Source organism: Neolamprologus multifasciatus, chromosome 13, assembly GCF_963576455.1.
Source record: "Neolamprologus multifasciatus chromosome 13, fNeoMul1.2, whole genome shotgun sequence".
NCBI lineage: Eukaryota > Metazoa > Chordata > Actinopteri > Cichliformes > Cichlidae > Neolamprologus > Neolamprologus multifasciatus.
The window spans coordinates 28,200,406-28,226,276 of NC_140451.1; the positions used below are offsets into that span (position 1 = coordinate 28,200,406).

The following is a 25,871-nucleotide window of genomic DNA, read 5'->3' on the forward strand; positions in this document are numbered from 1 at the left end:
GTGCCTTGCTCAAGGGCAGCTGCTTAATAAGGTTTGGGAGAAGAAATTGTTTCTTGTTCGCTTTTCCCACCCCCATGCTTCATGCACTGGTTCCCAGTGCCTCCTTTTAACCGAAACAAACTCAATGAAAAGATTTGAGTGCATTTTCCCAAATCCAGATATTGTTTTTGTAAAAAGCATGTGAAACAGCAAAGTTAGTTTTCATGGATGACACACAGAATGCAAAATATCCGAGAGCTCAAAAACTCCGACTCCAAGGCAAATGAGCTACTTGTATTAATGCAAACTGAAAAAACAACTTTACATGACATCTCATTCTACTCACCAGCTTTCACTGCCCCATACAAGCTGAATAATATAAGGGCGACATGTGCATTAATTCCCAGGACTGTTTTACTCCAGAGATCCATGACGAAGTGAAACGATGCTGAAGAAAAGCACGGGGAAGGTGGGAGACAGTCTGCCTCTCCACTCCTCTTTACTTCAGTCCTCCAGACTCTCTCACTCCCCAGATCCCTGATAAATTTTTTTGCTTCTGCGTCCAACGTGCTTACCAACATCCGCCTGGCTCCAAAGAGATAGCACCACAAGCAAGGCTGCTCTCTGTTTGGCTGCACTCTGCAGAGTGAGGGGAAAGAAGTAAGTGAGGGAGAGAGGCACACAGTCACAGAGAGAGAGCGAAAGAGAGAGAGAGAGAGAGGAGTGAGAAAGCTTTCATTATGTCACAGCGCCAAAGCAAGCTACTTTAGTCATTAAGAGGACTTAAAGAAATTCTAGTGTGCTCGAATCCTTTGGTTAAAAACTATGGAAAACCCACTGCAGGCTGGGCTATTGTGTTCCAGCAACATTTGAGAAAAAGTGTCATCTTAGGTCCCATTAGGCTCGGGGCTCCTGCTCACGGTCTGTTTGTCATCGTGTAATCCAACAGTTCAGGTCCAGTGGTCAGTGACGGGATCCCCAGCACAGTTACTCGGTCGCTGCAAATCAGCAAAGCAGCACAGTGAGGGATGATACAGGAATTTAAAGGATGACTTCAAATTAAAGGTCTGATTCTCAGCGCTGTTACTTTAATCTTTACTCTGAGCAAGATCTAGATCCAGAAACTGTCCCAAAAATGCATGAAAATATTTTTATGGCAATAAATGCAACATATGCACCATAAACTGGTTAAAATAAGGTCAATGCACAAATCTATAACCACTTTGAACATACAAGCTAATCACCATCTTCCAAGTATTTTAGTCAATCAGCTTTAATCAATGAAGAATTATAATTATAATGAGTTTACGCCCTCTTGTAATCACATCTAAAGATTTTAGCACTACACTGGCTTTGGTTTGACAGCATAAATGCCCGCTGGCAATGAGTGCTTCATAGCATGAAAACATAAGTCCTTTTAATTAGGTCTGAAGTTGTAATTTGCAAGTATTTATATACACTAGTCCGAACTCCTCCAACATCCAGAACAATTTATTCTCTGCTCACGGAAGCTAGAAATCAAAATCTAGGCTTCAGATTTTCTTCATCTCTATATTCATTTGATACATTTGAGTCCAAGCATGGGAACATCTAAACTCCAACCAATTAGAAACAGATATAAATATTTATTGCTTCTAAAATGTATATGGCAATATGGCAACACCTTTAAAACACTAATAAAAAAAAAAAGCCAAATCGAAACAATGATCTTGGATTGTGACAGAAAGCCTCAGGTATTGTTTTTTTTCCTTCTCGCCACCTCCAGTCTTTGTACTCAAACAAAAAGACAAGAAAAACAGGCCTGATAAAACACCACCTGTCTAAAAAATACTCTTTATTGTCCACTTGAAAAGTCCGACATTGCTGCGCAGTCATCTGTCATTTGAAACCAACACATAATGAGGTGAGAGAAGTAATTTCTCTGTCTAAATTGGGTTTTCACACGTTGATGTGAATACTGTGTAAATATCTCACTTCTTCTGAATGAAGAAGTAGATAATACGGCGGTCTTTGTGGCATTATCACAGTTAATATAACTATTCCTGGATCACGCCGCTGTGCTTGTTTTATCTGCCATGATGACTTACCATGCAGCCACTCAGGAATGTGAGAGAGGCTTTTCAGGAGCAGGGAGGCAAGCTGCATATGAATGAGTAAGCACTGTGACAGAGAAACTAGAGATACGGGCTGAAGCTGCCTGCATCTTATTGAAGTGTAATTTTAGTTTTAAACGTTTCTGAAAGTGAGAAGCTGAAACCCACTCTCATCCTATTGTGCACAAACAACATGCATTGTGTATTCTGAGTATTTATACGTCAGCAAAAAGGTCATTCAGAGTCAAATTACATTTATTGACAAGCTTTTACACAAAGAGACGTTGGCTTGGTGCCGTGCAAAGAGTGGTACAGAAATGGAATATCCAGATGTGGTCAGATGTTTACATAAAACCATCTTGAACATGAATGTCATAGTAATTTGGGGGTTTTGATGATTTCTGTTCTTTCAGGGTAGAATGATTGTAAAGCATGCACCTTTAATGACTTTAAAATGACTTTTAAAGAAAAGAATTAGGTTAACAAGTTTGAATTTAGTTTGGATTTTCTCTAATCCACACAGGCTTAAAACTCTACATATAGCCTCAAATATATGCATACACTCATTAAAATATTTGAATAAATGGTACTGAAGAGTCCAAAGTATCTTTTAACTTCACAAGACCAAGGCCTATTGACGTCACACTAGTGATTATGATAAAGTAAAACTGATAGTTTCTCTTTGCCAGAAAAAACCCAAAAGCATTTGTTCTGATTGACCAATACAATCAGAACGGAGAAAGTCCAGCAAACTCGGTGAACAGACAGAGACAGAAGAGATTTAAGTTGGGATAAAACTGAGAGGATAAGTTAAGGGATAAGGAAAGTTAGGAAATTGGTTAGGCTGATCAGGAATAATCCAAAGTCTCAAGCCTGCCATGCACTGGAAATTGTTGTAACACGAGCATCACTGTCCACAATGAAGAAAGTTGTAGATGGACTAAGAGGGTGGAAACTAAGCTTCCCAAGTATGGAGAAAAGTTTAATGGTGAGACGGGAAGAAGATTGACAAGAAGACAAGACACAGGAGTAAGGGTGAAGCTTCATAATCTTAACAACTTGCTGTTAATAATGGTAACCTTCATGTCAAGCATGGTGATGGTAGCATCATGATCTATAATCTAACAAACCATCTTAAATAAATTCTACCAATTTTGCTAAGAAGAGTGATTAAATCTCCAGCCTTTATTATGACAGAAGCTTACTGACTAAAACATCTGGCAAATATTTATACATTTTACATTAAAACACTAAAAACATCTGATTGAGGTACAACTTGCAAAGGGACAGATAAGGATACGATTTAAGGACGTTTTCAAGCCTGGATGCATGTTTTTGACAGCAGGCAGGGAGATGTGCAAAATGCAAGTGAAAGCATGATCTGCAGAGTTTCTAATGAAACCAGTGTGTAAAATGTTACAGCCTGAGCAAATAAGTGTGTTATTGTAACACATCAGCTATGTCCTTGACCAATGGTAGGGTTGCGAGTGGGGTGTAGGGTATGTTAAGAAGTCCAACTGCATGAGGAGGGAAAGTGCTCATGTGCCATGAGGAATCTGTCCTGATGAACCCTAACTGCAATCTCCAGGGGGATGGGTGGGAGAGCACGCTTTCTTATCTCAGTATCCCGGAGGTGTGCAAGCAATAATTACCATGCATTAAGCTTATCATTGCTTCATTTCTAAAAAGCATGACATTTCCAAAAAGTTTCTACTCTGCATAGACTTTATAAAGTGACATGATGACTCTCAGTGCCCTGTAGGGTAATGACCAAGCTGACTGTAAATATTTCCATGGATAACATTTACTCAGCATTTTCAAATATTTCTGTGTGTCATCAGCAGACTCACTGTGTAAATACTGATGTAAAAACAATCTAGTGATCATCCATCATTTCAGTGGATCTTTGAAAAATATGATGATTTTCATCTTTTTTAGGCTACACAGTGATGCAATCATCTCACAGCAAGAAGGTCCTGGGCTCAGCAGACATCTGAGGGCCTTTGTACTGTGGAAGGAAGCTGGATAACCCAGAGAGGACCCATGCAGGCACAGGTAGAACAGGCAAATGCCATGCACAAAGGCATATGTGGTCCCTGGGCAAATGAAACTTTACAATAACCAAGATACACAACAAAAACAAAAGCAAATTCAGTATCTTACAAAGATGAGCTAAAGGTGACCACAGATCTGGTTTGCCATCATGCATTGTTTGCGATATGCCTTAGAAGAAGGATGTGTAGGAGTTTCTTTCATTGCCATTCGTATGCTATTCCAATATTTAGTTCCCTTTACTGAGAGCAGTTTGTCTAAATATGCTGCACCTATGAAGCAACTAAAACATCTGGTTAATAAATTCACTTAATTAATTTATATTTTTTATTCAGATTGAGAGCTGAGAATCTTTTTTGATCAAAACTAACAAATACAGTATGCAACAAACGTATCATCCATTCGATTTCTTGTGGTACAACTGAGTACAGCCTTTTCCAACCCAATTTACTTAAGTCACATATTAATAGTGTTCCTTTAAGTAGATCTATGCTAGTTTCTGTTTCCTGCTGTTTCATCCTGGATGCAGAATTATTTTTTCATTTTTGAATCAACAGATCTACCATCTGGGTTATAATGTGAAAAATATTTTTCATCCAAACCATGCCATTTCCAAATCTGCCTGGTGGCAACTCAAACAGCTAATGAATTCCTATGAATTGTATCAAAGTGAAAATAACTGAGATTACTTTGACATTGTGTTTTTGGTGCATTAGTGCTTATTTCGCCTTGACTTTGTCCCTCTGCTTTGCAGCTGTATTTGAGGCCCTCTGAAGCCACGTGTCAGGGATCATTTATTGAAATCGTTTTTATTGTTGCATACCAAATGAAGCCCACCAATGACTGATGTACTCGCACTCTGCTTCACTACACTGTCTGTGTAAAGATTTTGTCTTTGGGGAAAGCTAAAATTCATCCTGTTTTTTTATATTTATTATTAAATTGCCAAATGTCAGAAAAGGGAAATCTAAGACTTTTCTCACAGTCTAAATTAAATATGAATTTTGTGAGGTTACAAATGTATCCTGTTAATGGTACAATCGTATGGGTTATTGACACTATTATCATGTTGTTGTCAGGCATTTCTTAACATTTCTCTCATATGCACCGTTATTGGTTTAAGTACTTGGACATGAAATAAAAAAAGGGGAAAAATTGTATGTCCACCACATTTCCATCACTGACAACAAAAGCTGGAGCCAATAAATACCCATGACCACTGCAGAACAATCTGATCCAGGAATTACTGCTGATTTTACCCCGTGTAATGAAGACCAAGGACAGTTTTTAATGGTTGTCACTGTTTTTATTTTGCTTTTTGCTTTTTTGGGGTTCATTATGAAGTGGGTATGAGTGGTTACAGGGTAACAGAGATGTATGGGTTGTTTTCCTAATTACAATTATAAGTGTTTATCATAAATATTAGGAAGAGATGTTAAGTGTAACTTCCACTGAGAAAAATGCTGCTAGTTTTGAAGTATTTAGCAAATGCAGAGCTGGTTTTTGGATTTGCTTGGAGTTAGATTTTTTACCTGAGCAGAAAATGTTATTTAAACATAAATGAAAGCATGATCTTTTAGTCAAGGTCTAGTGATATCCATGAAATGGTAAGCATTTAAACCGGTGATGTTGCTCTTTTTCTCTTCATTCACTGCATTGGAAATAAAAAGAAATTCACAGATTTCTTTGTTAACACCTTAAAAAGGGGAATAGTGTTGGTTGTTAATGTTCAGTCTTTGGTCACCTTGAATATTAATGAAAATTTATCCTGTAACACAGAAACTGACTTATTTATGAGGGGTATCTGCAAACCACTGGCATGCATTGTTTATTTGGCAGCCTGGAGCACTTTCTTGCAGAAAAGTGCATCTACACTTTGGTAGCAGCAGTGTTTGCCTAGCTGATTATTTGTTTCAATTGAATGTGCAGCTAATTCTTAAATAATATGACTAAGAGCGCTTTAGGTAGAATTCCTCTACATGGAATGCAACTGCCTGCTATGGCTAATTTCACAGAAGTGGCTGTTTCCACTATTGACTTCACTTTTTCCACTTTCATTACTGGCCATGAGAAATGCTTGGTTTCTTTGTATTTCAGCTGACCTTCAAAACAGCTAATGCATGAATAATTTTAATAAACATTGATGAAAGAGACTGATTCATACAGCGCTTGTGTTTCTTGTTTTGAAAAATCAATGTCATCCATGAAAACTGTGTACATGCATAATGTAAGATTTGGTAGCTTAGCTTTCAGTCAACCCTAAGAGTGTGGAGAAAACAGAGGTTGCAATACAAGGGCAAATTAAAGTACAACAGGGCCTCGGGCTCTGACTTTTTCAAGGCAATCCCTTCCCCCCATTCACTTGCATGACAGAGCTACTGCACTGCTCAACCTACCAAAATATCAGCCACTCTAAATTTCCATATATTAATGCCCCAGCAATCACTCATGACAGCAGATTAATTTAATGACTGCCACGGCACCAAACACAAGTCAAAAACTGATTATGAGACCACAATGGAGCATGCATAAGAAAGAGGATAGTTCCATATCAGTCCAAATAAACAGCACATCTGTCTGTGAAGCTGATGAAAATTCTGGACACTCTCTATGTTATAGAAATTTATCCAATCAGCATTGTGCACTCCTTGTTACTAGTCTACATATGGCCATATTTTGGTGTACACTTTAATGTCAAAGTATGCATAATAATGTAATTACTGCTACAAGCACACAGCCCACTGTGAGACTGGATAATAAAAAAAACAAACAAATAATTTGGCATGATAAAAAATATTCAGATAGAAGATAAAATGCCTGTGATGAAACCCGGGGCTCATCCTGAGGACGGTCACTGTGTAACAACAAAAAGCTATTTGAAACCTCCATGTTTGACAGCTCACCTGTCACAATGTTAGACAGCTGTGGATAAAACCCAAGCTGTGTCTCTGCAGAGACATACGCATAAATCAGCGCAGCTCTCTTACTTCAGAGATGCTCACACTGATTCTGCAGAGATTTAATACATTCAGAAGAAAAACTGCTGCAAACACCTGGAAGCAGACCATTTCACCTCCCGTTAGCATTTTTTGCCTTCTTCACTTTATATTAAATTTTTAGACACATTTAAGTTTTTATGAGATTTGAAACAATATTTTTCCACCACTTTGTTTCGGTTTACGGGGTGCGTTTCTGTTACCCACAGTCCAAATCGTCCCACGATCCAAAGACAACTGATGATTTTAGAGTGGCTTTGTGTGTGTTTGTTTGTCCCTGTGCACATGTGTGTATGTGCTTTTGCATGGTTGTCAGCGTTAATCCCATGACAGGCTGGGCACCTGTTCAGAGTGTGTCCTAAAACAGCTGGGATAGGCTCCTGTGTCCTTTAGTTGGATAAGCAGAAGAAAATGGATTGATTGTCTCCCACAATTGCTGATTTCTGTCCTTAGTGAATGAAGGTTCAAAAGCATTAAAATAATCTTTACTTCGCATGCTTCAGGCCACACACAACTTTTTTCTATAAATCTCACTAGTGTGTCCCTGCGTGTTCATTTGGCACAAATGTCTAAGCTGGGCTTTTTGCAAAAAAGTCCCTATTATGTTAATATGTTAACTTTCAATTGGATAAGATTAAAAGCAGAATCAGCCAGTCACTACTGATTAATGATTTTAAAGCTTGTGACCTCAAACAAACAAACAAAAATCTGCAGTCGACCACCCGAGCTGCGATCTTTAGCTGAAAAACTGACTTTCATATTTAATGTCTCGCTGTCTTGCTGATTGAGTGACTGCTCTTACACTTCCCAGACATATGACAGCTGATTTGTTCTTGGTGGCTCCGACCTCAGTGAGCAGTGGGGTGAATGAAAGCATGTCCTATAGTGTTCTGGGGGCCTTTAGGCTCAGGCTGGGCTTTTTCACGGAGCTGCTGGGTATTGACCGGTTATTGAAGCGTGATATTAGCTGCAAGTCTTTGAGCCAAGATGCCTCAGAACCTTAACGATTTCGGAGCAATGCTTACCCATCTGCAGTGACTGACAGGAGCCACTCGGCTGGAAGAAAACACCACTTTGGGGGTGTGACTTTTACTAGCTAGAGAACAGGATAAGTGCCAGAGGGTAAATTTGCTTGGGACAGAGAGGACGTACTAAACCATGCAACACTTATTATAACATGAATTTAAATCAATTCAGCTTTTTTGTATGCAAACCACTTCAAAACAAGCACATTTCTTGCAAATAAGATCTGCCTGTACCTGCTGAGGCTACATTCACCCTTTATTTACTCTGTCATTATCCAGCGAGATGAGGATCTTGCAGCCAGAACTGGTGCTGAGATGATATGGAGTTGAGTCAGAGGGTTTGATGATAGGAAAGACCTCAGTTCAATGTGCAACTCTGGGGAGAAAATGCACATCAGCCTTAGCTTTGCCTTCATCGTTTATAAAAGGAAGTTTCCAGCAAGGCAAAAATATACTGGAAGAGATGTGGATAAATCTCACCAATAACCAGCAAAATTGGTTTAAGGATTTCTCACTCTCTGACCTACATTGCTGTTAAGAGCATTCAGTCAGTGAATCTGTCATTGTGGTGACCTCTGACCCTTATAGTGGGTTTGTTTAGTGTATAATCTGTTCATAAAGTTGAATTCTTTCTTCCCCCACCGTTAGGCACAGCAGCACTATAGAGTAAATATCCCACATATGAGGCTGCCATTTCATTTCTCAGCGAGTGCTCCATTAAATTTATGTAGGCGACAAAAATCTCTCTGAAACGGCTCGGCAGATTTCTCAATCCTGGCTTATGATGCAGTGATCAAGAGACCAAGGACAACGATAACCTCTGGTTTCCTACCCACTCACCATCCACATCCAAGCTAACAATTCTCTCTCCGTCTACCTCGGCTCTTTGTCGTCTCTTCATTTGTGTCTCTGACGTCCTTTTTGTCTGTCACTGCCAACACCAATTTCCTCACAGACAATCTCCTGCTGACAAGAGCTGTGTTAATCTGAGTAAACTGATTTTCACGCTTACAGGAGGTAAAGTACAGTATGGCTTCCTTTTTGTTATTTTTGTAACTCTGCAAGTTGCAAGTAACTCTGAAGTGTAAAGTAACATATGTTTATTCATTTCTTTCTTCTAAAACCAACCATTTCAACAGGGTTTCTCTGTTCAGGTTCAGTCGTGCTCATAGTGATAATCTCCTAATTTTTACTTGAGGAAATAGCTCCATTACTTGGGTTAGCTACATTACTTTTCAAGTCAAGATATGACGACACAATATTTCTATACTTGGATGACTGGATGGTCAGTGTTGGGAAGGTTACTTTTAAAATGTATTCCATTACAGAATACAGAATACATGCCCCAAAATGTATTCTGTAACGTATTCCGTTACGTTACTCAATGAGAGTAACATATTCTGAATACTTTGGATTACTTAATATATTATCATGCTGTTTACAACTACGTGAATGTTGTTTACTGTTACTGAAGGTTCGCGGCTCCGAACCGTAGTAAAGGGACCTCTGACTAATACGGTGGGTTCTGTGTCGGGCTCGTAGCCGAAAAATAGCTTTACTTTGTTGTCTGGGTCAACTTTGCTTGCAAGAGACAGAGAGAGGCGTTGAAAGGCTGCTCCAACAGAACTTATTGTTTTGGACGAAAACACGAACACGGTGTACAGTGGAGTCTTAATAGCTTACTTACAACTGGGCTCGTCAGGCGCTCTTCTTGGCTGCAGTGGTTATTATTATATTTACATGCTTCCAGCTCCTTTTGCTCGATGACAGCTCGTACTTTTCCTTTTTCTCCCTCCCTCGCTCACAGACACATAACGTGTATGGCAGTCCATTCTCCCTGCAGCACGGACTACACCGCCCATGATGCTACATTCTTTAGAGCTATACCTGTAGCATTCTGCTTATTAGCTTAGCACAACAACAACAAAAAAGCGCTCTCTCACCCAGGAAACACAGAAAGAGAGAGAGCGTCACCCTGTAACCATGGCAACCGTAACGCTGCCGCCTGGAACAACAGAACGTAGCTGTCAAGCAAAACCCAAACAGTCCTGACCTGCGACAATATGAAACAGGGAAGTACCGCCGTGTAATCCATTTATTTCAACAAAGTAACTGTATTCTAAATACCACCTTTTTAAACGGTAACTGTAACGGAATACAGTTACTCATATTTTGTATTTTAAATACGTAACGGCGGTACATGTATTCCGTTACTCCCCAACACTGTGGATGGTTAAGTTCTGGGTTTTATTTTTGCTGTTTACATTATTTCAGTGTCATTAAAGACAAGTGAAATCCTTAATTTTTCATTCAAACTTGAGAATAAAAATACATTTTTTAATTTAGAAGGACCTTCAGTGATCTCATATTTAGGATAGGATGTTTTTGTCATTTGAAGAATGAAACTTTGAATTCATTGCCTTTCCACATGTCTTGATTTGCAATTGTTTGTGCAGTGCACCATGAATTCCTATTGCGGTTTCTCTTATTTTACTTTTTTATATTACCTGCAAAGATCCTATTAGTCCATCCTACTTTATATTTTCATACATTCTAAATTACATTCAGCTGTTGTTTTCAACATCATTTGCCAAAAAGGAATGATTGATCAAATCATATAGAAAATAACAATATGAATCTAGGAGAGATACTAATTTGTGATTTATATTCCTTTTCCTCAGTGAAAGTTTGTAATTAATCATGCATTTTGCTACAGTCATGTCATTAAATGAAAGCTGCTCATAAGTTATTCTTAAGCAGTAAGCCAAATGTAACTGTCTTATTGCATACACAGCTTCCTAAAGTAGCTCTTCTTTTAATTATATGAACCTTGAGCTTCTTCCTGTCAGCCAACAAATGACATAATCTCAGTAGGTAACTCTGCAGCTTCATCTTCTAAAATTTACATAGCTTTACGAAGTGTTATGAATACATTTTCATCTCAAATCCATATCAGTCACTGAATCTGTGCACATTTAATCACTTGGCTGATTGAACTGCCTGCTGCTGGCAGTTTATTGTGGTAAACCAGCAGTGTATGGAGGTGACGAATTAATGGAGAGCCTAACGGCATTACAGGATGGTAATGGAGCTTTTTTGTGCATCAGTGGTTCCAGGTTCACCAGGCTAATGGGGTATTACTTGTCTAAGACAGTGATGACATGTAATGTGCTATAGAGAGATGTGAGGAGGACAGGATGAAGCATGTAGGAGACAATAGGAGGGTGAAGAAATGCAGAACTAAGAAGGGAAAACAGAGGAAACGAGACGGAAGCATTATCTGGATACTGTTTCTGTTCTCACTTCTCATAAGTATAGTTAACGTTTGATGACACTGATGTTTGGTTTTAATTGCAGTCAACTACTCATTGCCGTTGATCAATTGCAATATAAACCCAAAGCAGAAGGTTAAGGATCTGGTTGTGTGGAATATTAAACTAGATGAGGGAAATCGTGTGATGACCTTCATGGAAACAAAACCAAATGCTCCACACTACTTTCAAACTGAACATACTCTGTGGTCTGGCAGGATGATGCAAGGTGGTGACCGCCAGACCTTCTGTCTTTATATTTGTTTACCTACATGTTTAGTGTCACAGGAAGTGGGTTGGGGGTGACTATTCTACTTCAGAAAATGAATCTAGCCCCTTTAGACGGGGTGAAACCTGAAACCTTGAAAATGCAGAGGATAAAGCTTTCTGACATTTTTTAATGTCGTACTTTGACTGAAAACAAAAGCAAAAAGCAGTTGTAAGAGACAGAGGTTTGGTTTCTAGTTCAGCTCCAGGAAGAAAGGTGGGACAGAATGACTCGGAGAGCAGGTGACTTTGCAGCCTGTGCATGGCACACAGAACAGACCTAGAGAGCTGTGAACCGTCCAAAGGAGACTTTGCTAAACCTTCCTGATAGGTCAAGTGTATCCATGCTCTTTACAAAGTGCACAATGTTGAGTTCGTGTGGTGTGTATCCAGAGGAGCAAAGAAAAGTCAGGTATTCACAGCAGCCTGTCTATCATTTATACTGAGAAGAACGAACTGCTATGGAAAAGACTCAAAGACCTTTCTAGTGGCCAAAAGCTGTGTGTGTGTCCTGCTTCTTGCTCCCTTGCTTCATATATAAGACAGATTTTATTGATTCTCACTAGTGAAAATGCCCCTATATGTCATTTCAGGGAGGCTCAGAATCAGAATACTATTCAATCCCTGAAGAAATTATGTGCTCACCATTGCTCCAAGAAATTAGGGACAGTAACTAAACTATATTAAGCAATACAACACATTCAAAAGTTACTAAATGTAACAAAATAGCTCTAATTATAAATATATCGCTATTAGACTGTAGTAGCTGTTAGACTGGAGGAACAAATAATATAATAAACTCAAAAACCCTGGGTCAACGACCCAGGCATCCTAACACAATTTGTACTTTGCATTGTCTTTTTGTTGTGTTTCTGCTCACTGTTGCACTGAAGGTCGTCATGTGGGCAATTTTTCACCCGAGCTAAAATTAATTTTAGCCGCCTGCCTCTACCTCTGTCTCTCTCTGTCTGTTTGGAGGAAGAGGACGATAAATCAGATAACTAAACTTTTCCTTTTGTCTGTGGGGGCAAAGACACTTGCAGTGGTAATAATAAAAAAAATTAAATAAATAAACAAAAAACTTCATTTTTGCTGAAGTAAGACTGTAACTCTTTTTAGTGCTGTGTCATCAGTTACGCTGAATTGTTGTTTCGTTTTTGCAGCTTGGATTGTTTTGTTAATAGCTCTGGAGTTAGCACTTTGCTTGACAGTCTTAGCATAGGCAATGTTTCACAACTATGACAAAGTCTGCTATCAGAACATATCATTTTATTTTATTATTTTTAGAATTGTTCTACCAAATCTTGGAAACACACAAACAAGAAAAAAAAGCATTTTTTATTTATTCTAAATAAATGCTTTTCCCCCCAAAAAAACTTAGAGTTAGGGTTAGTTAAGACTAAGACCTCCAATGTTAAATGTTTTTAAAACTATTTTACCATTATAAAAATGGAATAAAGGCATTTTGAGGTGGGCGCTTTTTAAATTTTCTTTGAAAAGGATTAATCTGAAACGCTAATGAACTGCTGAGCACATGAGAGATGAGAGATGTGCACACGGAAGAGACAAGAAGCTACATGATAAACAGAGATCACTGAACATCAATGAAATTCGGCAACTTGAAGTGACGGGAAGCAAATTAATAGTGGAGTAAAGTGGATCGGTAATAGGTTAAATTAATCTGAACAGTGAGCTTCAGGTTTGAGGCCAGCATTAGGAGCGAAGGATACTGTTAATTGAAAATATGTTACCTGAGCAATGATAGCATGGAATGTTAAATAGAGACCAGCTGTCTGCCAGAGAGCAATATTATACATAGACAGGGTTTCAAGAGTGAAGATAAATTTATGGTCATATTGGCTCCGACAACACCAGAAAAAAGGCAGTTTAGCAGTGGTATAGAAGTAGAAGTAGAAACAGGAAGAAAAGATATCAAGTTGGGTTTTTTTCCCCCAGTTTGCTCTTGAACGTCTGTTCCAGAACATCGCCTATCAAGCTGTCGCAATCTGCAGTTCATGAAAGCCAAAATGATCCCAAAGCCTGGTGTGCACCAGCACTTTTGGCCACGGTCCATGAGAGTGACAACATCAAGAACAAACTGGGCTTACGTGTAAGAGAGACTTGTTAAACTTGCATTCCCTGCACGGTTCGGTCTGTGTATCACAAGGCACCTCCATATCTGAAAAATGAAGCCAACAAAGTGGCAAACACTAAAGGCTGGTTCCAATCAATCACCACTGTCTCCCAAGCTAAAATGCCCAACTTTATAGCATAAGAAATTATTACTATTATAAAAAAAACTGACAGCCTGTTATAGTTTTGGCCTCTATTTATAGTTTTGCCCATTATAACAACTGATCTAAAGAAAAATCAATCTCTATAACTGAATAAAGAGTATTACCACACTGATACTGTCTTCTAACACAAGCAGCTGGAGCCAGTCTTTTAGGCCTCATTCACTACTTTGAGTCATTAAACCTGCTGATGGTGCCCTTTGGAGCATTCTAATGGTCCACAAAGCACTAATGAGTCAATGTGTGCCTGTGCATTTTACACATATGGTTTATGAATAAATCTACAGAACATAACTGTGACTACATACACCGTTTATACTGGTGTTCATGTGTGTGTATTGTCCAGTTATTACTCATGGTGTAACAGAGGGTGGTACAATAGATAAAGGATATCATGGTGGGACGGTTAGGATTGGTGGGAATTATGCACACTTGGTGAAAGTATAGACATTTTATACTTTAAGTAGAAGTACAAGCACTACTGTTTGTAAATACTCCAGTAAAAGTACTGATTTAACTTCTTTACTCAAGTAAAAGTAAAAATGTACAGTCTCTGAAATATACTCAAAGTAACAAACTAAAGGGTAGCTCTTTGGAGGATGTTTCTATCTTTGTGCAAACCTAACACAACCTTTTGCCATTAAAACATTATAATAAGAAAATATCAGTAGATAAGAATACAAACTTTATTCTAACTTTTTCTATTCTGCTTATAATCAGCTTGAATCTGAAGAAAAAGAAGAAAAAGAAAAAATATCTATTTTCTGTTGCTTACACTGTAGAGGGTGCATTGCCTCTGAACAGCAGTGAGTGGGATTCAGCCGATGGGGGAACCCTAAAATTGGTTGTAATTGCTCAGTTTGAGGAAAAGAATCACAACTCACAAGAATTTCTATTGAGAGCTCGAGTAGATTTTCTTAGTGCACAGGCTGTGATCAGCTGACCTGCTGCTCTTTGTGGATGTAACTGAATTTAACCAGATGTCAGCAGATGTTTCATGAGCTGTCCTGGCTGATTTCCATCCTCTGCACTGACAGTACACTGTTTATGCTGTCTTTTTTCTAGATGGTATAAAGGTGAAATTCAGTGGATAAATATAAGCATCATCAGCTAAAATGCATATGAATCTCTGCTACACTTGATGTAATCTACCTCCGACCATGAAACCAGTGCACCAGTCGCACACTGCAGGTTAGTGCAGGATAAACAGATTAGATTAGTTTAGTCTACTGTGATGGACTTAAAGTAAAGAACAGAGTATTAACAGTTAGTCTACTTCAGTTTGTTTTGCATGTTTCACACTATGAAAAAACACAATGTCACATGTTCAAACCCAATATCTGATTTAAAAACATGATTACTTTAAATTTCCAGCTTATTAAACACCACTGAGCAGTTCTTACCTTTAAGTATAACATCTCTTCTTCGTCTCCTGTCCTGTCTTTCTAAATTTCTCCATCTCTAAGTGAAGTTCGGTCTCTTTCTTTTCTCTCCCTGTGAAATACAGCAGTTGGATCTTTAGCTAGCAACACACTGTGAGACAAACTCTTTGTTGAGCTGATAGAAATGTTGCATTTTAAATTACCTGACACTTTTAAAAAGTCACTCCCTTTATGTTTGCTCTTCTTTTATAGAGCTAACTAGATGCTGAGTTGTGGCATAAAACAGGCAAAAACAAAACATAAAACACCATCCCACTATAACCCCTGACTTTGACACACATCATCTCTTTTTAAGCGACATCTTCTGGTGATTAATAAACGAACATGAGTGTCATTCATTTGTTTCTGTTTGGGCTCAAATCGGTTTGATGTTCGAAGGCTTGAAATGACGAAATAATAACTCCTCCCAATTGCGTTAAAGCAAAAGTAACTATAACCTTTTTTGAAATGTAAAAGTACAAATATTTGTTTAAAAATGTAAGCAGTAAAAATAAAAAGTATTCAGAAAAAAAACTACCAAAGTAAAGTATAGATACCTGAAAACTGTATCTAAGTACAGTAACAAAGTATTTGTGCTTCGTTAATTCCCACCTCTGGAATTATGGTTAAATGTACAGGAAATTATGTAATTCAGTGCAAATACAGTCCACTGTGGGTTTTTGGTGTTGTGATATTCTTGTACTTGTTTTAAGATAAGATAAGATAAGACTTTATTGATCCCACAATGGGGAAATTTTTGCATCACCTCAGCTCAGGTACAGATATATGAAGGAAATACAAAAATACAAATAAGTACAATCAATGAAAAAAAGTAAGATAATACGCTATATACAATGGTAGCATACACAGTATGTGATTATGGATATAGTTGGAAATATGGAAGACAAACTATATAGCTTGGAAGGTCATGGAAGGTCCATTATGCATGAGGTGGTGACCGTGGATGTTCACAGTGTCCAGTGACTTATGACATCATGATTGAGGAGTTATAGAGTCTAACTGCTGTTGGGATGAATGATCTGCGAAAGCGCTCCTTCCTGCAGCGAGGGTGTTTCAGTCTCTGACTAAAGGAGCTGCTCAGCCCACTCACATACTCATGCAGTTGGTGATGTGGGTTGTTCATGATGGATGTCAGCTTTACTAACATCCTCCCCTCACCAACCACCTCCACAGACTCCAGGGGACATCCCAGCACGGAGCTAGACCTCCGCACCAGTTTGTCAATCCTGCTCCTGTCCCTGTCCGTGCATCCACTCCCCCAGCAGGCCACTACATAGAAAAGGGCAGATGCTACCACAGTGTCATAGAATGTCCTTAACAGAGTCCTGCAGACTCCGAAGGACCTCAGTCTCCTCAGCAGGTGGAGTCGACTCTGGCCCTTCTCATACAGGACGTCTGTATTTGTAGTCCAGTCCAGTTTATTGTTGAGGTGAACACTCAGGTACTTATAAGAGTCCACTATCTCAATGTCTTTCCCTTGGATGTTCACCGGTGTTGTTTTAGGCAGCAGGATTTTTAGTAAATTTAGTCTCTGCAAAAAGTCAACATGTACTTGAAAGATGTAGGAAGAGACAAACTCAAATGACTGAAAATTGCTTCCAAACAGGGGCGACATTAACGTATTAAATTGCAGCAAACAGCTGAAATTGGGTCCTTCATGTGCATTAAATGATTATCAAGAAGTGGTGACAAAACCCAGCCAGATGAAAGGACTGTATTCACTTTGGGACACACAGTGAACAGCCTGTTTAATGCATTCCTGTCCCTTTGTAAATTTGTCATTTCTTGCATTTCATTCTGTTGTGTGCACGGAGTGATAAGGGAAATGGAAAAAGGAGGCTTGGATCTTTTCCCAGTTTTTAAAAATGATTTTCCCCTTTTGTTGTTCTTCATTTGAGAAGGTCTTGCATGCTCTAAAAAATGTACTTTATCTGAGATTCTTTGAAGGTCCAGTGCATGTCATGAATTATTTGCATTACTGCTGAGCCTTTGTAAATCATACAAAGATTTTGAATAATATACAAGCAACTGATGGCTACATTTTCACTTTCTAGAGCAATCAAAGAAGCTCCAACACCAAAGGGTTTATCAGTGGAAGCTACTTTGTCAGGAAGCTAAATATAGACTGAACTTCTTTAAGTTTTTGTCCCATTTTTTCTCCGTAGACTTGCTCACCTTGTGAAAATATTTGTAAAAAGGTAGAAAACATATAAAGCAGAATGTGTGCAGTGAAGACTCCTTTTGAAATATATCAGCAGTGATGCAAGCTTACATACCACAACATGACTGATCAATGCATTTTTTCAAAAGGAGCAGAGCTTAAATGGATGCGAACTCATATATAATCATGTCATTACAGTCAGAGTGAAACCTCTGAAGAAAGCTTCTGCGATTTCCTCTCCGTTGCAGTCGGGGAAAAAAAAATCCTCTAAATGTTCTTCAAAGCCTTTTCACTTTTAGGAGTGCAGCTGCTCCAACGCTGCCATTTAGTATTCTGTTTATGACTGTGGAATCAGAAACTGTGTCATTTTCACTGCTCTGCACAATCAAAGCCAATCCGAAAGCTGTGATTACATCTTAAAAACAAACATTACAGTTTTCTGTCAAACCTGCAGTGGGGTCTGCCGGTGATTTGGGTTCTCTTGTTTGTCCAGATAAACCTGAGATTGAGAGGTTTACCTGTCATCACCGCCTCATGCATATATAATCTTAGAGTAATCAGCAGTTGGAACAGCCTCTGCATTGCTCCGTTAACAGAATGAAATGGAAGTTGAGACACCGGCTCAGTGAACTGTTGCCCAAAGAAGCCAACTGTGGTTGGACTGCAGAATCACAACTACTGTCAGACTAACTTTACCTAATTTCTACGAGGACGCTGATGAGCCACATCTGAAATTTCATCCTGTTCCTGTATAGAAGGTTAAATAATGTGATCCTAAATCTTGTGAACCAGCTCCAGTCCCACCAGAATCTGTTTTACTTTAAAGGTAATAAAATGTCATAAATTACACGGTACCAACAAATATATGCATGATATACAAGCATACATTCACTGCAGGCATGAGGTGTTCAGATGTAGTCTTACCATCAGCAAGAAATTACAGAGTCCATGTTTGCTGCCTGCTTTCTTCAGCTCCTCTAGACACTTGTCATTTTAGCTTCAGTCTGATGCCGTTTCAAGGCAGACAGCTCATCATGTTGAGTGACATGAGGGGATGTGAGCCACTGAGGTCAAGTGTAATGGGAGTCACGCTTTCAATGGTGCAAGGCAGAAAGCTGCATGAAGTAGTTTTAATCATAATAATGTGCTTTGATTTCTTTCTGTGGGGAAGTTATCTGTATATTTGTCCCCCTTCAGGGAGTGTAAAGGTCAAGGGCAGATGCAGCAGCACAACTGCAAGACATTCACAGTCTAGGACACTAGATCAGTGGATATGCTTTCCAAATAAGCCCAGACTTCCTGATCAGCAAACGCCTTCGTTGCACTGGCTGTCCTCTACTGGCCTCCAGCTGAATCTGGTTGACTTTAAGGTTTGAGTCCTTGCTGCTGAATAAATAACTGGATTTTCCCCAAGTGTATATTGCAGAACTTTCATCATCCTTTAGATCTATACTGAAAGCGTTTTCAAATGTAAAATAGACATAAAAGTCTGTCGGTTTCAGGGGACTTCAGCCTTATCATTCAGGGCTGAAATAAAAATGCATTGTGTTTAACTATGTAAACGATGTAAGTTACATTATAGGAGCCACAAAATATCTGTGATAAAAGCATAAATTAAATAACTTTACTTGTTTTGTCTGCTTGGTTAGGAAAGTGCACACATCACCGGAAGCATCACCGGAAACATTTTTTTAAGAGACATGATTTAGCAATGTTACTTATATTGATTTAGGCCCAGGAAATGCTAAAAAGTTTAATACTTTAATATAAGTAAATCAGTAACCAAAACTTAGACAAGTATTCTCAGGTTTACGAGCAAGCAGGAATGCCAATAAGTGCTGAAATGTTTAGTTATGCAAAAAGACTCTGCAACCTACGATCTGTTTCCTGAGAAGGTAGATGAATTCCACAGTAACGACCAATCTCCCTTCTCCTTGCTGGATACCAGTGACTGTGTTTGGCCCTTGTAAAGCAGCGTATTTCCTGCACGCAGAAAAGAGTGGGAATAGCAAACAGGCACATTGATAATGGGATGGGTTTTCCAAAGAGGATCCTGAGCAAAGGAGAAGAAAGGAGCATGGATGTTTCATAGATTACTTGGCACCAGCAGATATTATAACCTGAGCAACACAATACAATTAGATGAGGTCAACAAACTGCAAATGAGTAGTGGAGACGTTTGAGCTTAAATACCAAGCTTGATTGTAAATGGATGATACTTGTACTTACCAAAGGTTTTCAGGGACCACACCTGCTGTCAGATATGATAGTTTGTTGCCATTCATCCCCACACTTGCACAGGCAAGTGTCTTTGTCTTGCTGTGATATTATATTGACATTATGACTTGCCTTTGAGAAGGTCATGGTCCTCCAAGAACATCCTAGCCACAAAACCTGGATAAGTTCCACCAGTGACTTGTGGTGACTGCTGATTTGGTTATTATGGACTTTAATGATTAATTAATTCACAGATTGCTTTACTAACCCAAATTACAAGATAACACCAAAACTAAAGACATGCAATGATTAGTAAATTGAGAGAACCACTATTGCCTAGATGTTTTGTGCATCACATTCCACTTCTGAAACCATGCTAACTATGCGTGGGGAGCAGGTGGTTGATTGTTTTTTATATCTTCTGCCTCCCTTTCCACACTGAGCCATGGAGATCTGATGAAGTTTAATTAATGATTTGATAACTATCGATGCATTAAGAAGGATGAAGGCGTGAAATACCACTGAGGAGCATGGCTAAGCGGGATTTCTTTCCACCTGCTTCTCCATATGCTCTGCATCTTCTTGTGTTTACCCTCTCTGTCGTTGTCCTGCCTTCTTTGTTTTCCATCTGTCTCACTGTTTCATTCAGTGTACCTCCTGCTAGCCGGCTTATCTCTCTGTTTTTAACAAACTCACAGACACACGCCTCAAGCAGCAGGCGGTATGAAACTTTGTAGGAAATCTGCGAAGAGCCTCGCAGTCACTTTGGTGTCAGAGCTAAAAGGATGCAGGGAGAAGAGTGTGTTATTTTGTCTCATTAAAAAACAGCCGTGGTTCCACTTGTATCAGGACAGTGTCAACGGTGCATCAGTGATACTATCTGGGAGTCAACTTGGATGAATAAACAGCTCTGCACAGTGAGAGTAACACACGATTACCAACTGTGGGGCTGTATCTGTACTATCTGACCTTATCTGTGTGCTAGTGTGTGTAACAGTAAAAGGAGGAATGTGTGTTTTTCACCATTGGAGGTGATAACAGTGCATATATAAGTGTAACAATATATATTCTGTGCACAGTTCAAATCTAACTTTATAAATGTTAAAATTGTGACATAACTGAATAACTTTAAAGCTTAATTAACAGGCTGATTCCTAACCCATATTTACACCTTGAATTACAATGAAATCTTCTGAACACCTGTGATAAATAAATGTGTATGTATTATTGTTTACAGTTTAACTGTAAATGGGCCCATTTGTTAAGTCAGTCGTTCCCAACTTACTCCCCAACTTCAGATGTTGAAATACAGAAATCCCAACTGGGATCATCATGCCAGCTTAAGCTTTTTTTTCCTTCTTGAAAAATTAATGTTGACCTTCTTGAGATTTGCTTGTTAACGTCGGTTATTCATTAATAGATTCATTTCCACCAGGTAAATCTGACAGCCAGTGCTTCATTTTATTTGTTTCCTGCAACTGATCATGTATGACTTGAGGTTCAAAAGTTTTTTCATTAGTTCAATTTCTTCTTTTATTATTAAACAATCTGTTACGTGCCAAGAGGTGTGGCTTTGCTTTTGTGTTCTATTTATCTTTCAGGAGTCAAGCCTCCACCTATTGGCCAGTTCGAAGTTGATTGGCATGTGTCTATTGGCTGGTCTGGGGCAGTCGGCCAATCACACGCCGAGGATTACTACAAATGAGCAGCTCCTTGGCCAGCTGGTGGCTGCTGGCTTCTGCTATGACAAACATTTGCGAACAGCCTTCTTTGTATTATTGTGTGGTGGGAGGCTGGACAGGTAAGCTGGGGTACCCTATACACTGGTTGCAGGCGTTAAACTGTTAGACACACTAGGTTATGCGGTTGATGCCACTTTTGGATGTTTTCACTGACCTTTTGTCGAGCAGCTAGGTAGGCCTTTTGTTTTGCATTTTTGTTTTAGTTAGGCCCTGGGAGCTCTCGACCTCTTTTTGTTTTTATTACTTTCTTTGATTTGGCTCAAATTGTATGAAACCGATGACAAATTTAAAAGAAAAATACTTAGAAGCATATTTATTGTAAATTACTTCTTGTAACCAAATTGCCGGTGTCTACACAGGAACTTTGAGGAATCAATACTTTAAATGCACCCGTCCTTTTCATTACTTCCCAAACTACCAGGGGATGGAACGTCACCTGTCTGGTGAGGATGGAGCCTGAACTAGTGCGTGAGGCTAGATATAGTCAAGCTCACCTCAATGCTGTGAATCCTGGAGAGGAGGTGATCTTTATTCCAGTCTGGGTTGCATTCAGAAAAAGCGGCATGTTGGTGGTATGTTGGCGTCAGTTTTTACCAGTGGATTTGAAGGGGATGACTGATCATGGATCAACTGACTGATGGATTGATGGATGGATTTCCAAACAAGGCACAAAAATTCCAAACCAAACCACAATCCAAACTAGATTATATCAGGAAAGGGATGGAACTTGGACAGAGAAGGACACAGTGAGGCTGCTTTTGGTGTGCCAAGGTTTCAACAATGAAATACTCATAGAATTAAAGCTGAAAGTCTGCACTTCATATCATCTCCATCCCCTTAAAATACTCTGTTGTACTGTGAAGAAGCCAAACAAATTAAGGCCCTAATCGTACATGACATGAATTACACCTATTCTCAGTGAATTGCAATGCTAATCATTACATTAGTTACAGCTGTACATTATGGTATGTATCATGTCAGTATAAACCACTTTAAAAGCACTTCATAGCAAGGGTTATTCAGAATAAACTATTTGGCAAAAACAAGAACATATTCTGTATGCAAATGTTTGCATGCCAGAAATGTAGAGGTGGCAGCTGCACAATAACAAAAGAAAAAGAGAAAACTCTCCAGCTTAGGATGATTAGTTATTAAAATTCCTGAATTTGCATTGTGTAGTGTTGTACTCTGCCTGCTTGAACTAACTGGACTGCCAATAGAGAGGCACTTGCTTCAGTTCTGGCTTGGCTTCCTCATTATGTTCAATATTTCATATTCTGTTTGATTATATATGCACAGAAAAGGGTTCACTGGTACATGTTTCCATCACACCATCTATGTCAGCTGGGAACCAGGTTCTGAGTTGATATTTCAGAGAATAAGAGGATGACACATGTGGAATTACTTCCATAAAGTAAAAAACAAACAAACCATAAAACCACAAATATCCTCATTGCAAGTGTCAGTCTAGATGCTGGACATTTTTGGCTTGGCATTCTCTCCACTTTGCCCTCATCTGTGTCTTTTTTCTCTGTGGTTGGCAGTGCGAAGAGGAGCCATCTGTTTGGGAGGAAAGCTCATCCTTTGGCTGTCTCTTTGTTGTTAGAAATAAAACATCCCCTGTGCTTATGCTTTTTTTTTTCCTGATCTTTGAAATCTGAAAGTGCCACATGTTTCACAATCGTTGCTTGCCCAGATTTTCAGGTTAGATTTGTTGAAGATGTATGGAAATACAGTATGTAAGGCAAAAGCAGAGTTTGTACAATTCTAATGAGCTTGATAATCAATATTTGATATGACCACCTTTATTATTTAACAGTCTGAATTCTCTTAGGAAAGCTTTCTTAGAATTTCTCAAAGAAGTCTTTAGGAATAGCTCTCAATGATACTTGACATTTCAAGTTTGTCTGTTTTCTGTTACAATATCACAACACTACTTCACTAATGTTAAGTCTCAGGCTACGAGGAGGCCAGTCCATTGTGTGGAACACTGTTACTTAAGTTCAGGTATGCTTTTACTAAATTGGCTTTCTGGTTTAGATCAACGGTCCCCAACCTTTTTTGCACCACGGACCGGTTTATGCCCGACAATATTTTCACGGACCGGCCTATAAGGTGTCGCGGATAAATACAACAAAATAAAACTAGTACCGGTACCGAAAAAAAGAAGATTTATTCATAACACACGTGAAAAGACCCAGGAAAACAGAGTTAATGATAAAAACGATAACAAAATAAGACTGAAAACCGATAAAAACCCTGAAAACCATACATTTCACACCTGAGCCTCAACTCTCGCGGCCCGGTACCGGTCCGAGGCCCAGGGGTTGGGGACCGCTGGTTTAGATAATTTAAATGTTGAAAACTGAATCAGACAACTTTTCAGATTATTTAGCATGTCACACTTTTCTGTTTAGAGAATTCCATCAATTTCGACAGAGCATGGACCATGTTTTACAGATGTGTGCCGATCTCATCGTTGTTCCTTTCTCTGGACCTCCCCCCATACGAATTAATGATGATTTAAACCAAAAACTCTCCATTAAACCAACTGCCACTGACTTCCAGTGCTTGTGTAATGTTTCCCCTCCTTCATGCCAGCCACCCTCCCACAGATACCATTTCTGACAGTAGTTGATCACCTAAAGGACCACATGAATCTGTCAGGTGTTCCTCGTGTGTCAGGTGTTTGCTGTTTTTTTTTTTTCTTTCCCATTTTGTATTTTCTTCAGCTAGGTTGTCTATTACATATAGACACTGGTTCATCCCTTGAGGTAGGGGCCTTTTTTAACACTTGAATAACTAATAATTCAGTTTTAGGTGGCTTAAGAAATGACAAAAATAATGTTTCTCAGAAAATGGTAGAAAAGAAGAAGCCTGAAAAACACTCAACACTGCAAAATAGTTTTGTTGCTAGTCCAAAGAATCTCCTCATCCTATTAGCTAGAAAACAAAAACTTTCCTTCTCAAAATTATTTTTGCTCTCAGACATTTTAACGATCACCAAAAAATATATAAGAAGACAAGAGTGTGCTTTTAAAGTCCCATTCTTCTGTTTTTTAGGTGGGAATAATGACATAGAGTATATTTATGCCCAGACACAGTCCTATTTGTTTGCAATAATTGCGCCAGTAAAACACCACTTGACAGTGAGTTGGTATATATTGCTTATTTAACAACATCAGCAAAAACTGGATGTCCAGCTTCTAAACTCCAATATAATCAAAGAATCACGTCATCTTTATTTAGACAGACTCCACTGGTGGGCCACCATCTCTGAGTCTCAGGAGGGAATTAAGAAACCTGCTGTATATGTAAAATAAAGAGTACCATACCTCATTAAAATGATGCTTTGGCACAAGCACTGATTTCTTCTAGATCATCTCATTATTTAATTAAGGTAACGGTGCATAAAGTTATAGAGATACCTGGATACGGAGAGACCTGGATGGAACAGTGCTGAGTTTGTTTACAGAAACACCAACATGTGACAGCGCTTTGCCTGCTGTTTACTGCATGAGCACATTTTGGCATTGCTTGCTGTCAAAGAATCACTATAAATATAAACTTGCATTAAAGTTCTACGAAAGCAAATTAAGTTAAAAACAAATTATCCACACAAGGCAGCATATGTTGATATTTTCATTTTATACACAGAAGGTGACAGACTGTCACATCTTTCTGATGAAAGTAAACTGACCACAAAGTTTTGCAGAAACTGCTGTGCTTGACAAATCTGAGATGCAGCTCGTGTTAGAACCAACCACTGGTGTAAGAAGTAAACTTTCAACATGTCACTACAAGGATTTTACTTCCCTTTTTTCCAAACTCTTCAGCTAAGACAGGCCACAGAGTCAAGCTCTGCCATAATCCCAGAAGACCAGGCCAATATGACCTCATGTAAGGTGATAACTCTGCCGATTTCCCTCAATGCATCCGAGTAATCTAGAGCTATTTACGCTTCTTGAGCCCGCCTGCAGCTGATGCAGAGCTACAAGCCACGTTGCCAGCCACCTCTGCCCCAGCTCTGACTTTTTATGTAGAAAAAACATTAAATGAGAGAGATTCTGCTGAAAATGTTTATATTAACCTCCAATTGATAAGATTCTTTGATTTATTTTCATACTTATAATCTGAACTGAACTGAAACTCAACTGAAAACAACTGGCTTTTTATAGCAAGTGAAGTTAATTAGCAGAATCTAAATCTTAGAGTCTGTAATCCACGTTACTTAACTGAAACAGGAGCACAGCAGCTTTCAAATAGTCCTGTCCATCTGAGTTACAGAAAAT

General features: G+C 38.9%; 1 protein-coding gene across 1 annotated transcript in view; it reads right to left on the bottom strand.

Annotated features, from left to right (window-relative positions):
• Positions 1-1,013, bottom strand: part of LOC146505728 (contactin-associated protein-like 4) — a 90,566-nt gene extending 89,553 nt beyond the window's left edge. Inside the window, exon 1 of the mRNA XM_085182479.1 lies at positions 326-1,013. Within this exon, the coding sequence (XP_085038605.1) occupies positions 326-560 (235 nt within the window). The 5' untranslated portion in view covers positions 561-1,013. The remainder of the gene's footprint in view (positions 1-325) is intronic.
• Between the last annotated feature and the right edge of the window lie 24,858 nt (positions 1,014-25,871).